The sequence below is a fragment of the Xyrauchen texanus genome, chromosome 28, assembly GCF_025860055.1.
Source record: "Xyrauchen texanus isolate HMW12.3.18 chromosome 28, RBS_HiC_50CHRs, whole genome shotgun sequence".
In the NCBI taxonomy this organism is placed as follows: Eukaryota; Metazoa; Chordata; class Actinopteri; order Cypriniformes; family Catostomidae; genus Xyrauchen; species Xyrauchen texanus.
In genome coordinates this window covers 39,433,042-39,448,866 of record NC_068303.1, presented here as the reverse complement: position 1 = coordinate 39,448,866, position 15,825 = coordinate 39,433,042, and the positions used below count along the sequence as shown (strand labels likewise).

At 40.2% G+C, this 15,825-nt stretch overlaps 1 protein-coding gene across 2 annotated transcripts in view; it reads left to right on the top strand.

Moving 5' to 3' along the window:
• The window catches only part of scara5 (scavenger receptor class A, member 5 (putative)), a 128,334-nt gene that overhangs the window by 51,296 nt on the left and 61,213 nt on the right, over window positions 1–15,825 (top strand). For both annotated transcript variants that reach the window (XM_052096026.1, XM_052096027.1), the window contains exons 4-5: window positions 1,764–1,949; window positions 8,579–9,067. In XM_052096026.1, coding sequence (XP_051951986.1) covers window positions 1,764–1,949; window positions 8,579–9,067 — 675 coding nt within the window. The remainder of the gene's footprint in view (window positions 1–1,763; window positions 1,950–8,578; window positions 9,068–15,825) is intronic.

Sequence of the window (15,825 nt, the reverse complement as noted above, 5' to 3'; positions counted from 1 at the left end):
TTAGTCTGGACCTACCACCTCGTCATTTCCCACGTACGGCTTCACAACCCTCGTGGTGTATTTGCCTCATGTTACCTCACCCTAGACTGGGCAGGATGTGGCATCCACAGGGTCTTTTCCCCCTGAATGAATAGGACCGGGAAAGACTACCTTCCCCGACGTGTTTCATAGCGTTAAGATAGCCCCAGCCGTTTCACGTCATATGTGAGAGACATAGTGAGAGAGAAGGCCACGGCTGCCGGGCTTGCTCCCATGCTATTCATTTAGCACCTGACCCCCCAGGGGTGCGGGAAACCTAAGGTCTGTATGTGACATCTCTTGAAGGGCGTTGGGGAGGGCTACGTGCAGCTGACACAGGTGCCTCTAGCACACAGTAGCCTACTAGCACCTGTCTCGGCAGTTCACGTAACACAGTCAGTGCGTGCCGTTTTTATGTGGGACCCCTTGTGTCACTTCATTCGACACAAAGTCGAGTGAGTGACTGAAGGGGAATGTCATGATACGCTGTGTCCCTCCTGCCACAGCACTAGACCTACCACTGTAAATGGCCGTACCTTATTTTTGGCTCCTCAGTGCAAAATCCTGACTGGCACTTGCTGCCCCGCTTCCCTTTATACCCGTATTTCCGGGGGGGCATGCAAATTCTGTCTGCCAACTTGACATTGGCCATTTCTCAGATTCAGAGGTATGTTTGGCGTCCCAGGAAGACCTCTTGTGTCACTTCATTCGACACAACGTTGTAACGGAGGTTACAACAGTAACCATGGCGTTATGGATCTTAACCTCATTGAGCTTTTTTGGGATCAGCTAGACTGTAAGGTGCATGAGAAGTGCCCACCACATCTATGGCAAATGCTACAGGAAGCATGGGGTGAAATGTCACCTATGTATCTGGACAAACTGACAGCTAGTGTTCCAAGGATCTGCAAAGCTGTCATTGCTTCACATGGAGGATTATTTGATGAGAACTATTTGAAGTATTTTAAGAAGTTCTGACTTTTTTTTTTTCAAATTGTAATAGTAATTTTTCGCATTATTAATGTCCTGACTATACATTGTGATCATTTGAATGCCACTTTGGTGAATAAAAGTACCAATTTCTTTCATTAAGAGCAAACGTTGTACATTATTCCAAACTTTTGGCTGCCAGTGTATTTCAAGTTAAATGTGTTAAGAGACGATTAATCGCCATAGCCCTAAAATAGACAAATAATTGCCATAATCGCAATTAATCATCAGCCAAATTTCATAATTGTGACAGCCCTTCTGATGCAAGTCAAAAATGTGTGTCTTTCTCTCATCAAATGTGATCGTATTGCTTTAGAAGACATTAAACCATGCAAGTAATTTAGGTTACCTTTAATGCTGCCTTCATGTCCTCTTTGTATCTTGAATGTTTTGGGCCCTATTGCCTTACGTTGTTTTGCAAATGAAAGAAAGTCATTCAAGTTTGAGGCAGCATAAATGATGAGAGAATTATAATTCCATTAAATATATTTATCAATATACTTACAAGTATTGTAAATATCTAATATTGTGCTCTTTCACAGTTACCAATATAGCCACACAGCATAAAAGTACTGTAAAAATTCAGAATGTTCACGTGTGGTTCAGAGTATGTTATCCCTTCATCTCCTAAGACTTTATCTCATACATCATTACCTCAGCTTTGTGCAATGTGGGATTAGTTTCTTTTGATCAAGCTTGGATCAGCCATGATTGTCAACAATAAGTCATTTCGCTCCATTTCTCTGCTATTTCAGTGTCTAGATACCAGGCAACCTCAGAGAGGCAGGAAGCTCTGCTGGAGAACATGACTCGTCTGGGAGAACGCTCTGAGAGCATGCAGAGATCTCTCAACCAGCTCCCCTCACAAACTGACCTTCTGGAGAACATCTGGAAGCTGGAGAGCCTCTTTCAGAATCACAGTGATCAGCTGCAGCAGCTCGGTAACCACCACAGACAGAAAATTCTAGAAAGCTATTTATACCCATTTCCTACTCAAACAATTGCCAAATGTTGGCATGTAGAAGAATAGAATATAATAGAATAAAATAGTCCCTATACAGGGTAAATATTTTTGGACCAAAAAAAGTCCAAATGCATGTTGTCACTGACTATGTTTACATGGACACCAGAAAGCGGGTTTTTGCTAGGAAGCAGCATTCCTTAAAGGTACAGTAGCCTGAATCATGAAATTTTAATTTAAATCAGTTTGAATTTATTATTATTATTATTACTTTCAGTACATATGCAAATAGTTCCTTAAATTACTTGTAAAATTTTGTAGAATAAAAATAACTGTTGATTAAAGAATAAAATGATCCATTGGGGATGGAGTGGGACAAAAAAATCAGCCCAGCAGGGGGCAATGGTGACACCAGAATAGAAAAATTAAGAATTCTGTCCAGCTGAAAAATTCATAATTATTTTAGATACATATGCTTGAACACTGTCATTGATTACATACATTTTAAAGGTGCACTCAGTAAGTTTATCCTCATTAAAAATGTTTAACTCATAAAGACATTAACAGTAGTGGTTCTAGCTTTTGTGGTGGCCTGGGCAAAATCCGCTTCATGGCTAACTTCGAATACAAAATTATACGATGGCATCCGAAACAGTTTATTTTAAATGATGCTACATTCAAGCATCTAGGTGTCAGAGTAAGTCCAAAAGTCCAGAAGAAAAAAGTTACTGAGTGCACCATTAAGTATTTTAAATTAATATTGTAGGTTTTAAAATAGTATTGTCGCTGATAAAATTATTCTAAACTATTCACTTAAAAACATATGTGTATGTTTATCCAGTAAAATAAAATTTGCCATGGTATAAATTTACTAGTGGAATCAGACATTACATTTGGCATTACATTATCAGGACGATCAAATATCAGGACCCTTAGCATTATTATACATTACAATACAGTTTAATATACATTAAAACACATTAAACCACACACTTTCAGCATGGCAGCAATGAAACCTGCACAATTGATTACATTGAAACTGAATGCATGGCATTATGTTGCCCGAGTTTAATCAAAGTGATTGCTCTCCTTTCTCCATTGCAACTGGTTTGATTGATGTGAATTAGTGCGCTCGCTTGCTCAATGAAGTTTAATGGAGACTCACATGTGGTAAAAACAAAAAACAAAATACACAGAAATATGTATCTGAGTTTTAATTAATAATATGTATATTTAAAAACAGATAATAGCAATAAAATGTAATTCATGTGCTGGAGAGAAACAACTTTTAAGCGCACATGATGCAGTAACCGCTCCACATTAAACTGTATGCTTATTATGATCTTCTTTGAAGTGTTTATTAAGTGCTCTTGTGCGCTGGAAAACTTGGGTCATGTTTTTCCAGCTTCAGCTTGTCTCCGTTTATTTATTTTTTCAAATGAGTTTCATCATGCAACATATTCTCCACCAGGCTGTAAAGTGACATCACTGACAGAGCTTCTCCATGCTCACAGCATATATCCAAATAATCGATAATGAAATTTGTTGTCGATTATTTCCATTATTGATAATAATCGAGTTTATCGATTAGCTGTTGCAGCCCTTATGAAAACCATGATTTCTACAAAGAAAATCATGGTGACAGCAGTCATGGTTACTACAATATTACTATAGTAAAACCATAGTTAATTTTCATTAGGGACCTTTACTAAAAATAAAAAAACTTTCTCTAATTAATAACTCAACATTTGAACTTAATACCTGAACTATTACGCTACATGAATCAACATAAAGTGCATTTCAAACTCAACTCAACATACATTTTTACACTCAGAAGCTGTACATCACTATAGAAGGAACTTTGTTATTAAAATGAATAAGAGAAGGGTTGTCGTTACGTGGCTTTAGTGTTTTATTAATACGCAGAAATCCCACACCCTTATCTAAGGCAAAATAGTCAAAATAACTTTTGCCATAAACACTCTAAGCAGTTTAGTTGTAGTTTCATGTCCGAATTAGCACTGAGTGCCTGCTAAAAATGTGTGCAGAATGTGTGGAATCTTTCCTTGCTGTCGTAATGATTAATCATATATCGATGTATTACCAGCAGGGTTGGAGAGTAATGAAATACATGTAACGGGATTACGTATTTAAAATACTAAATATAAGTAACTGTATTCCACTACAGTTACAATTTTAATCATTTGTATTTAGAATACAGTTACATTCAAAAAGTATTTAGATTACTGAAGAGATTACTTTTTCAATTTATTGTCATTTGTTTAATTTTATATTTAGTCCTTTCAGATGGAAAACATTTATCCATATAAATGATGTGATTCAAAGTGCTTTTGAACAGCAGTGAAACACTTTCTTATGATGTGTTACATTCATACGAGCAGTCAGAGAAGTAAGTTTGAGGTAAGTCTGAAGCAGAAGAAATAGAAATAAACCTTGTGTAAATTGTCAGCTTTATGCTAAGCTAAAATGCTATTTCTAGCCATTTTACATGCACATGTTACCAGACACGGTCATATTTTTTTATCAAGATAATTCACGTTGGCTCATAATTTTGTTTTTGTCTAGTAAGACCTTTGATATTAGGGCAAAAATCATATTCTTGATAACAATTTTTGTATTGTTTTCCTGTAAAAATATCTAAAAATCCTTAAAACAAGATCAATTTGATTGATCTTGTTTTTGAAACAACACTGCATAAGATATTTAGGTTTTTCAGAGAATGTATTTTTAACATGTGTATTTATTCTTACTGTACTAACAGAGTTTATAAAGTCAAAACAAGTGAAAAAATCTACCAGTGCTGAAAAAGTAATCCAAAGTATTTAGAATACATTACTGACTTTGAGTAATCTAATGGAATATGTTACAAATTACATTTTACAGCATGTATTCTGTAATCTGTTGTGGAATACATTTCAAAAGTAACCCTCCCAACCCTGATTACCAGTATACGACACTCGTGTCGAGTGATCGACAAAAACGTTTTTTTGACCATCGCTTATAATTCACTGCAAAAAGAAAATGTTCCCAGACAGGAGATTTGAATAACGCAGGTGGCTTCTCTATCAGCGGATGGTTTTCTCCGCTTGGCGCTTGCCTTTTTTAACTACACACAACATACAGCTGTGATGCCGTTAAGTTGACCCACATGAAACATAGGCGGAACGTATCCATTTACAGATTCATTCAGATGCATAAGCGGTGGTTGTATGGCACGTCTATTTGATGCTTTGTTTTCTTCAAACCTTGTGCTCCAGATGCATCATTAAACTAGAGGTGAACCACGTGCCAATGCTTACCGAACATTGGATGGTTACGTTTTTTTATCGAAAAATGTTACACCCCTACACTGTATGTAATATTGCAATCAGTAAAAACATCAAACTCATGAAATAGTCATGTGTCATATGTTGTTGGAAAGCCCTCAAAGAGTAGAATAAAACCAGCCTATTTGTTTTACTCACAGACAACAATATAGCGGCTCAGTGGTTGAGGCTCAGGGTTACTGACCACCACCAAGATGCCACTGTTGGGCCCTTGAGCAAGGCCCTTAACTCCAGGTTGCTCTGGGGGATTGTCCCTGTAATAAGTGCACTGTAAGTTGCTTTGGGTAAAAGTGTCTGCCAAATACATAAATGTAGCGAGTAATAGATAAGTAAATGTCTTTGACAATTATGTTGGTTTTGCTTATATGCCGTGTTTTCACTTATAACTTCACAAAAAATAAATGGAACATAAAATATAAAATACTAGATCATTGGATAATCTACATAAAGCACAATGTTACATATGGCAACTAGGAGATGGTGCCAAGTACATGACAAACTCACTGATGACTGAAATCGTATTGCTAAAATCATGTCTGCATGCTATGCAAACCTTTGATCATTGTTGTGTTTGCATTTGCAATTAGTTATTATGAACAATTATTATGTTTCATTTGTTTGGAGAGGCTTTTGGATAAATGGTGACATCTTTGTTCACTAGGATAAACTATTTTTGTAATGCTATAACTGATTTTTTTGTCATATCAACAAAACATTTTTGTCAGATACAGTTGACATGATTGTGAACCAAACAAAAGCATTTTCTTTGGAGCTGTCTTATTTACACCAAGATATATACAGTGAGGAAAATAAGTATTTGAACACCCTGCTATTTTGCAAGTTCTCCCACTTGGAAATCATGGAGGGGTCTGAAATTGTCATCGTAGGTGCATGTCCACTGTGAGAGACATAATCTAAAAAAAAAAATCCAGAAATCACAATGTATGATTTTTTAACTATTTATTTGTATGATACAGCTGCAAATAAGTATTTGAACACCTGAGAAAATCCATGTTAATATTTGGTACAGTAGCCTTTGTTTGCAATTACAGAGGTCAAACGTTTGCACACACTGCAGGAGGGATTTTGGCCCACTCCTCCACACAGAGCTTCTTTAGATCAGTCAGGTTTCTGGGCTGTCGCTGAGAAACACGGAGTTTGAGCTCCCTCCAAAGATTCTCTATTGGGTTTAGGTCTGGAGACTGGCTAGGCCACGCCAGAACCTTGATATGCTTCTTACAGAGCCACTCCTTGGTTATCCTGGCTGTGTGCTTCAGGTCATTGTCATGTTGGAAGACCCAGCCTCGACCCATCTTCAATGCTCTAACTGAGGGAAGGAGGTTGTTCCCCAAAATCTCGCAATACATCCTCTCCTTAATACAGTGCAGTCGCCCTGTCCCATGTGCAGAAAAACACCCCCAAAGCATGATGCTACCACCCCCATGCTTCACAGTAGGGATGGTATTCTTGGGATGGTACTCATCATTCTTCTTCCTCCAAACACGGTTAGTGGAATTATGACCAAAAAGTTCTATTTTGGTCTCATCTGACCACATGACTTTCTCCCATGACTCCTCTGGATCATCCAAATGGTCATTGGCAAACTTAAGACTGGCCTTGACATGTGCTGGTTTAAGCAGGGGAACCTTCCGTGCCATGCATGATTTCAAACCATGACGTCTTAGTGTATTACCAACAGTAACCTTGGAAACGGTGGTCCCAGCTCTTTTCAGGTCATTGACCAGCTCCTCCCCTGTAGTTCTGGGCTGATTTCTCACCTTTCTTAGGATCATTGAGACCACACGAGGTGAGATCTTGCATGGAGCCCCAGTCCGAGGGAGATTGACAGTCATGTTTAGCTTCTTCCATTTTCTAATGATTGCTCCAACAGTGGACCTTTTTTCACCAAGCTGCTTGGCAATTTCCCGTAGCACTTTCCAGCCTTGTGGAGGTGTACAATTTTGTCTCTAGTGTCTTTGGACAGCTCTTTGGTCTTGGTCATGTTAGTAGTTGGATTCTTACTGATTGTATGGGGTGGACAGGTGTCTTTATGCACCTAATGACCTCAAATAGGTGCATCTAATTTAGGATAATAAATGGAGTGGAGGTGGACATTTTAAAGGCAGACTAACAGGTCTTTGAGGGTCAGAATTCTAGCTGATAGACAGGTGTTCAAATACTTATTTGCAGCTGTATCATACAAATAAATAGTTAAAAAATCATACATTGTGATTTCTGGATTTTTTTTTTTTAGATTATGTCTCTCACAGTGGACATGCACCTACGATGACAATTTTAGACCCCTCCATGATTTCTAAGTGGGAGAACTTGCAAAATAGCAGGGTGTTCAAATACTTATTTTCCTCACTGTATAATATCAAATCAGAAAAATAAGTAAAAAATATTTTTTTCAGCAGTTTCTTTTTTAGAGTGAATTTGATTTACAATGATACAAAAAACTTGACCTTCCTATTTTTTTTTTTTTTTTGTCAAGTTATAAGCCTTTAATTTTGGGTATGCCACTGAGACAGGAAATCATAAAAAAAAAACACCTTCAGAGATTAAATGGTGTAAGGATTTCGGTGTTCTCGTTTACATGACGTTTAAGAATGGAGCTTTCTGCAAAAACCCTTGAATAAACCGTTTTCTTAAGTGCATGTAAATATGGTAATTAAAGCAAAATTGACTAAGAAATTCCATGTAGGTATAGCTGCATGCCAGAGACCTTCAAATAGGGGCGTATTCTCCAAAGGAGGGCGTGGTTACTCCAAAACTCCAGAAGGGAAAGTCACTTTCACCCATGTGGGAGGTTAGGGAAAGTGTTAGGTAAGGGGGTCCCTATATCTGTAATGACAGTTTGGAGCTCCCGCCCCTTTTTGGAGTGATGCCTACATCTATATCCTTCTCAGAAATTCAGAAATTGTTGTGAATTTTTCAATTCAACCTTTCTCAAATTATAAGCCGGATTATAATATATAATGAAGAAAAAAGCAGTATTCAATTTAAAAAAATCAATTACAAGCATTTCTCAGACGTTTTGGACCCACTGTATGAATTTGGCTAGAATTACTAGAATGACTTAATAAATCAGATTTCTCATTGCTTTTTGTATTTTGGCAAAATATCACTAAATCCCAAAATGTATTCGAGTCTGATGACTCAAATTGCATTTATGCTACCTGTGTGAACACATCAGCATAAAAAATGAAATTTTCTCTGCAAGTGTCTTTAATAGATACCCTACTGTTATTAATATGACTAGGGCGACTAACGCAGGGCTTGGAGCGTGATATCAAGGATTTGCAGGCGTTCTCTGAGCACACCACGGACTCCGTGGCTCAGCTTTGGGATCACCTGGTCATGATGAGCCATTCCAGCCAAAAAAACAGCAGCAGTCTGGGAGAAGAGCTTGCCTTTGCTGCTGTCTCTATCAGAGCACAGGACGCGATGTTGAAGACAATGGTGGCAAATGTAGAGACCCTACAAGAGCACCTGGAAGAGGTGGGCTGGACCGTACAGACATTAAACCATTCACTTAGTGGAGATGTGATACTGCACCAGGTGAAGATCGGTGAACTACAGGAGAAGATTGGAAATGTATCACATGAAGCCACAAGCATGAAAATAACACAGATACACCTTGAAGAACAGATGAGGAATGAGATTGAGATCCTGAATGTCATCACAGCAGATCTGAGACTGAAGGAATGGGAACACTCCATGGCCCTCAAAAACCTAACTGTATTACAAGGTAGGAGCATGTTTTTGACCAATTTTGTTTTATAGCTTTAAATTCCTTAATGAACATAGTTTCAACCCAACCCCCTCTGTCTTTTCCCTGTATTTCCTATTGTTTGTGCGGGACATCTAAAGATAAAGTTTTTGTCCATAACTCTGCCTGTGTGGTTTTTTCAGTTGGCTCTGGGTGCTTTGTCATCCTCTGAAAAACTCTGGAGAGTTTTTGGTTACTGTTGAAAAGCTGACATTTTTGTCCTTTGTGCTTTATAGAAATGTTGCCAGATTTAAACAGGTAAAAAATCGGGGTACACAACATTTTACATATTTTTACCAATGTAAAAATATATGAAGTGGGGCTTGCATGTAAAATGTACCCAAAATTTATACATTTACAATTATGCATTTGGCATTGTCATCGTGAGGAGAATCACACCAGAGGGAAGGGATGGTGTTCTAAAAGGATGTTTAATTCATAAGAGGTGCAAAATGTGCAAATAAAAACCATGTTTAAGCAAAATAAATCCAATGTAATTTTACAAAAAGTCTAAAAAACAGAACCGTTTAAGCAGTACTGACACCCCTCATGCCAAAGCTGCATGTCAGACTGCACGTACCCTTCCCCAACGGCCCATAAAAAATCAGCAAACCTTTTAGGTTCCCGGCATCCCGGAGAGAGGGAACAAAGCGACATGCCAAGTATGGGAGCAGGTTGGGGCTATCTTAACGCTATCACACGCATCGGGGAAGGCATTATTTTCCAACTCCTATTCTTTCAGGGGGAAAAGACCCTGCGGAGACCACCACCTGCCCAGGCTGGGGGGAGGTAAAGAGTGGCGAAATACATCACATGGTTTTTCAGGCCACACGTGGAAATGTGAGGGAGGAGTTGCTACAAACACCGTGACCAGGGGCAGCGGGGACTGTACCACGGAAAATACACACAGGGGGATTAATCCACAAAGGCCCATCCTGTAGAGCACTTATTCCAGTACAGAGTCATTATAGTACCCGTAATGGGTCTGGTCGGGTAATTCCTCCCCTGAATTTGCGGTCCAGAGGGCTAGGGAGGAAGAACATTCAGCGCAAATCTAGTGGACTCTCCTGGGGGAAAAGAGCGCACATGATCACCTCAGTGGAGGGAAAAAGCGCTATTTGCAAAAGGAACACCCGGTCAGACGTTCCGCATTTCCAAGTTCTACGTCCTCAGACCTGAGGGAGCACGGGATGAGACGACTCAAACCTAAGATTGTAAAATCTTGTAAAGATATTGGGTGTTGCCCAGCCTGCTGCTCTGCATTTGTCTGCTAGGGAGGTGCCGTTGGCCAGTGCCCACGAGGATGCCACACTTCTCGTCTAGTGTGCTGGACCCGCAAGGGGGCGGGCATAGCCTGGGTGTGATAAGCCAAGGCGATGGTGTCAATAACCCAGTGGGAAAGCCTCTGTTTGGAGACCGCATTCTCTTTCAGCTGTCCACCAAAGCAGACATAGAGCTGCTCAGTACATCTAAAGCTCTGCGTGCGGTCCACATAGGTACGTAAAGCAAGCACCGGACAGAGCAATGAAAAGGCTGTGTCTGCCTCCTCCCAGGGCAGCGCTTGCAGGTTCACTACCTGGTCCCTGAAGGGGGTCGTAGGAACCTTGGGCACATTGCCCGGTCGTGGTCTTAGGACATGGGTATCTGCCGGACCGAACTCCAGGCAAGTGTCGCTGACAGAGAACGCTTGCAGGTCCCCAACCCTCTTGAAGCGAGAGGGATCAGGAGGGCTATCTTCAAGCAGAGGGCTTTGAGCTCGACTGATTCTAGCGGCTCGAAGGTGGGTCTCTGAAGGCCTGAAAGGAACATGGAGAGATCACATGAGACTCGCCTGTTTCTATCGCCTGACCCAGTGACAGACAGCAGGGCAGTCTCAGTGGAGTGTTCACTTTTGAAGCCTGACTGATTGTCATCCAGCAGCTTGTTCTGTGAGAGATCTGATTGAAAACTGCCCTTTCAAGTGTTTGTGCCATGAATAGGATGAGAGAGACTGGTCTGTAGTGTTCTATCTGTGTGGGGTTAAGTGCAGGTTTTTTCAGCAGTGGGGTTATTCGAGCCTGCTTAAATGTAGTGGGAAAAATGCCTGCAAGAAGAGATGTGTTAATTATGTGTGTAAGTGCAGGTAGGATGGACGGAGAGATGGCCTGGAGAAGGTGTGATGGAATGGGGTCGAGGGAACAGGTGGTGGGGTGGTTGGAGAGAAGGTGTTTAGAGACCTCAGTGTCAGTTAAAGGAGAGAACATAGATAAAGAAGAGTTGCATACAGGAGGTGGGTGTTTGACAGGGTGTGGTGCTGTGAATGTATTGCTGATGGCTGTAACCTTATTAGTAAAAAATGTGGCAAAGATATCTGCTGTCAGTGATGTGTCAGGTGGTGGAGGGGGAGGGCAGAGAAGTGTGTTGAATGTTCTAAACAAGCTACGAGTGTCTGTGGTGCTGTTGATCTTGATCTGGTAATATGAAGTTTTTGCAGCTTTAACATTATCTGAAAAACTTGCAAGCAGAAGCTGATATTTACCTAGATCGGCTGGACCTTTAGATTTCCGCCATCTCCTCTCAGCTGCCCTGAGATCAGTCCGATGTTCCCGAAGGACGTCAGATAGCCAGGGGGTGGGTGGTGTAGTACGTGCTGGTCTAGAGGAGAGAGGACGGATATTGTCTAGACAGGTTGTTAAAGTAGAGCTAAGTGTGTCTGTGGCAGTGTTTACATCAAGCATGGAAAATAAATTTATTGTGGGAAGAGCGGCAGAGACATCAGTGGAAAGGTGAGAGGGTGAGAGGGAATTGAGGTTACGGCGATAGGAAACCAAAGGTGGAGTCAGTTTTACTATGGATGGGAGAATCATGTTGAATTGAACAAAGTAGTGATCAGAGACATGTAAAGGTGTAACAAGAATATTTGAGGTGGTACAGTTACGTGTAAAAATGAGGTCCAGCTGGTTGCCCGATCTGTGAGTTGCTGTGGTGTGTAGTCTTTCCAAGTCAAATGAGGCCAGAAGAGTATTCAGTTCAATGGCCTGGGGCTTGTCTTGTGTATGTTGAAATTGCCAAGAACCACAAGTGGCCTGCCATCCTTTGGAAAGGAGGACAGCAGAACATCCAACTCCTCAAGAAAGCTTGTCAGCTGACCTGGAGGGAGATAGATGACAACAACATGTATTTTTGTGGGTCGCATTGTAGTAATAGCATGGAATTCAACAGACGTATTGTTACATAGTGAAGCCTGTGGTGAAAAAGTCCAGTTATTATGAATGAGCAAACCTGTTCGCCCACCCATACCAGTATGTCGAGGGATGTGGGAGAAGGAGAAGTTGTTGGAGAGAGCAGCAGGTGTTGCTGTATCCTCAGGACGTATCCATGTCTCTGTCAGTGCCAGGATGCTGAGGGTGGACTGTGTGGCGAAAGCTGGAATGAAGGCAGCTTTGTTCACAGCAGACTGGCAGTTCCAGAGTCCCACTGAGAACGAGAGTGGAGCAGGTGTTGAAGTGCAAAGCGGCCGTAGGTTGTGTGGATTGCGTTTTGTCTTGCATCTGTATCTTCTGAACGGTCTACAACAGATAACAGGGATGTGCTTGAAGGCATGTGTTATTAGTGAACTAGACATGTTAGTATGTATGTATGTATAAGTAAAATAATAAAAAATACAAAAATACTTAAGTGCTTTGGTGAGTGGAGACTTGTCAGTGTCCTTGCTCGGTGGACTTGCACAGGTAGACTTGCTGGTCTTTACCCAAGTAGGTCTTCACACGAGGAGGGCTAGACACGAGGGCTACCACTTCCACTGCCGCTTCTGCATCAGCATTCAGTCCAATAAATACACACTTTAACGAGTCATTCAGTGGAAAAAGCGGCCACGCCTTAATGCTACTTAAACTGAGGGTTGCGCTGGAACAAACGCGACTTCCACACACCGCAAATAAATTATGCTGCCCTTTAGCAATAAATAATACTCCAAAAATTGTGAAGCACTGTTTGCAGACACAAAATCGACTATAGATTTACACACACTGGATAACCAACCCTAAATCTAACAGCGAATACTACGAGACAGGTCAAAACAAATCTAGCAGTGAATACTACGGGACAAGTCTAAACAAATCTAGCAGCGAATACTACAAGACAGGTCAAAACAAATCTAGCAGTGAATACTACAGGACGAGTCTAAATAAATCTAGCAGCAAATACTATGTGACAAGTCTAAACAAATCTAGCAGCGAATACTATGGGACAAGTCAACACAAATATAGCGCACACACACACCAAACACACGTTTAAGCGACCTGCGTTCAAGATAGTAAACAAACAGCACCTGATCTAGCAATGAATACCACTCTAACGACGTTAAAAACAATGAAATAAACACACTTACATACAACTGCAGACTCCTGTAGATAGATCGCTTCTCCTGACTTATCGAATCACACAACACGAAGCAGGAATGGTGCTGGATCCAGCCGGTTCTGTTGACCTCAGGATAGGATTCCGAGGTTGAGACAGGGAAACAAATAAAATAATATAAGCATAGATGCCATTCAATTTATTGCAGAGTTATAAATCATGATCAATGTTTCTGGTTTCTGGTTCCAGCAGATCCAACTAAAGCAGCCTAATTGTGGGTAGGAGGATGTGGCAGGGCGGAGGGCAGGGCCGGGTCGTGATCCTACACACCAGGGTCCCGTATTAGGCTAATCAAGCCTCCCGAGAGGGATAAAGGTCGACTGCAGAGCACCCAGTGTAAAGGGATCAATGGAAAAGGAGGAGGCGAGAACCGGCTTGATAATATAAATAATATTTTAAAAATAAACATAAAGAAACACACACATGACCGACATGCCCGTAATTCTCTCTCTCTCTCGCACGATCCTCTGCAGTTGACCTTTATCCCTCTCGGGATGCTTGATTAGCCTAATACGGGACCGGGTGTGTAGGATCACGACCCGGCCCCGCCCTCCGCCCTGCCACAGAGGATAAATTAGGTGTATGCCTGGTTAAATAGATGAGTTTTTAGTCTAGAATTAAACTGAGGGAGTGTGTCTGCATCTCGAACAATGTTAGGGAGACTATTCCATAGTTTAGGAGCCAAATATGAAAAGGATCTACCTCCTTTTGTGGATTTTGATATTCTATAATTAGCCAGTTCTCCAGGATCAAGTTGTGGCTTCTTAATAAGCAGTTTGATAACTGCCATTTTAAAGTTTCTTGGGACATGTCCTAAGCATAGTGAGGAGTTAATAATATTAAGAAGAGGTTCTGAAATTACATTAGATACCTCTTTTAAGAGCTTAGTTGGTATAGGATCTAACAAACATGTTGTGGCTTTTGATGATTCGAAGTTTTGTTAGCTCTTCATGACCTATGACAGAGAAGGATTGAAGTTGCACATGAAGAAAATTATTAGACACTGTTTTCTCAGGTGCTATGACAGATGATTGCATAATTCCACATAATATCTGGTTCTGTTGAGGCTTTATTCCTAACCAATTTAGCCACAGTACTGAATAAACATCTAGAATTGTTGTGGTTATTTTCTATGAGTTTACTAAAATATGCTGACCTGGCAGCTTTTAGTGCCTGTCTGTATCTACAGAAACTATCCTTCCATGCACCACGAAATACTTCTAATTTTGTATTTTTCCACATGCGTTCCATTTTCCGAGCTGCTCTCTTGAGAGCACGAGTGTGATCATTGTAGTCTTGGCTTATTTCTTTCATTTTCTTTATCAAAGTGGGCGACAATATCAAGAGTGCTAGAGAAGACTGCATTTATATTTTTTGTTATTTCATCAAGTTCTTCTGGGCTTTGGGGTTTATTGAGTGTATGAGATAGATCTGGAAGATTATTAGTGAAGCTATCTTTAGTGGTCGAAAGAATAGTTCTACCTGAACGATAGTGTGATGTAGATTGAATAACATTAGCTGATTGCAGCATACAAGAGATGAGCTAATGATCCGAGATGTCATCGCTCTGCTGCAGAATTTCTATATTATCAACATCAACTCCATATGACAGAATTAAATCTAGCGTATGATTATGGCGATGAGTTGGTCCTGTTACATTTTGTCTGACTCCAAGAGAGTTGACAATATCGATAAATGCTAATCCCAATGTATCATTTTCATTATCTATGTGAATGTTGAAGTCACCAACAAATAAAGCTCTATTTACAGTAACTACAAGATCTGATAAAAAATTAGCAAATTCACCAAGGAAATCAGAATAAGGCCTGGGTGATCTATACATTGTAGCAAGGACAAAAGAAGACAGAGATTTTTTATTTATATCTGACGGTGTCACATTAAGCATTATAGTTCAAAAGATTTACATTTATATCCTGTCCTCTGAGTAAAACCAAAAACTTCACTGTAAATTGTAGCAACACCTCCTCCTCGACCCTTCAGATGAGGCTCATGTTTATAACAATAACCTGGGGGAGTAGATTCATTTAAACTAATATATTCATCCGGTTTAAGCCAGGTTTCATTCAAACAGAGTGCATCCAATCTATGATCTGTAATCATTACATTAACAATTAGTGCTTTGGTAGAAAGAGATCTAATGTTTAGTAGCCCTATTTTTATATGACGTGTATTTTTAATTTGTTTGTTCTGATCAAGTTTAACCTTAATAAAAAAAATTCTAAATGATTTAGTGATGGTATTGAGTTTGGTAGTTCGGGGAACAGACACAGTCTCTATGAGATATCTAGGTGATACAGTCTCTATGTGTTTTAGTTTAT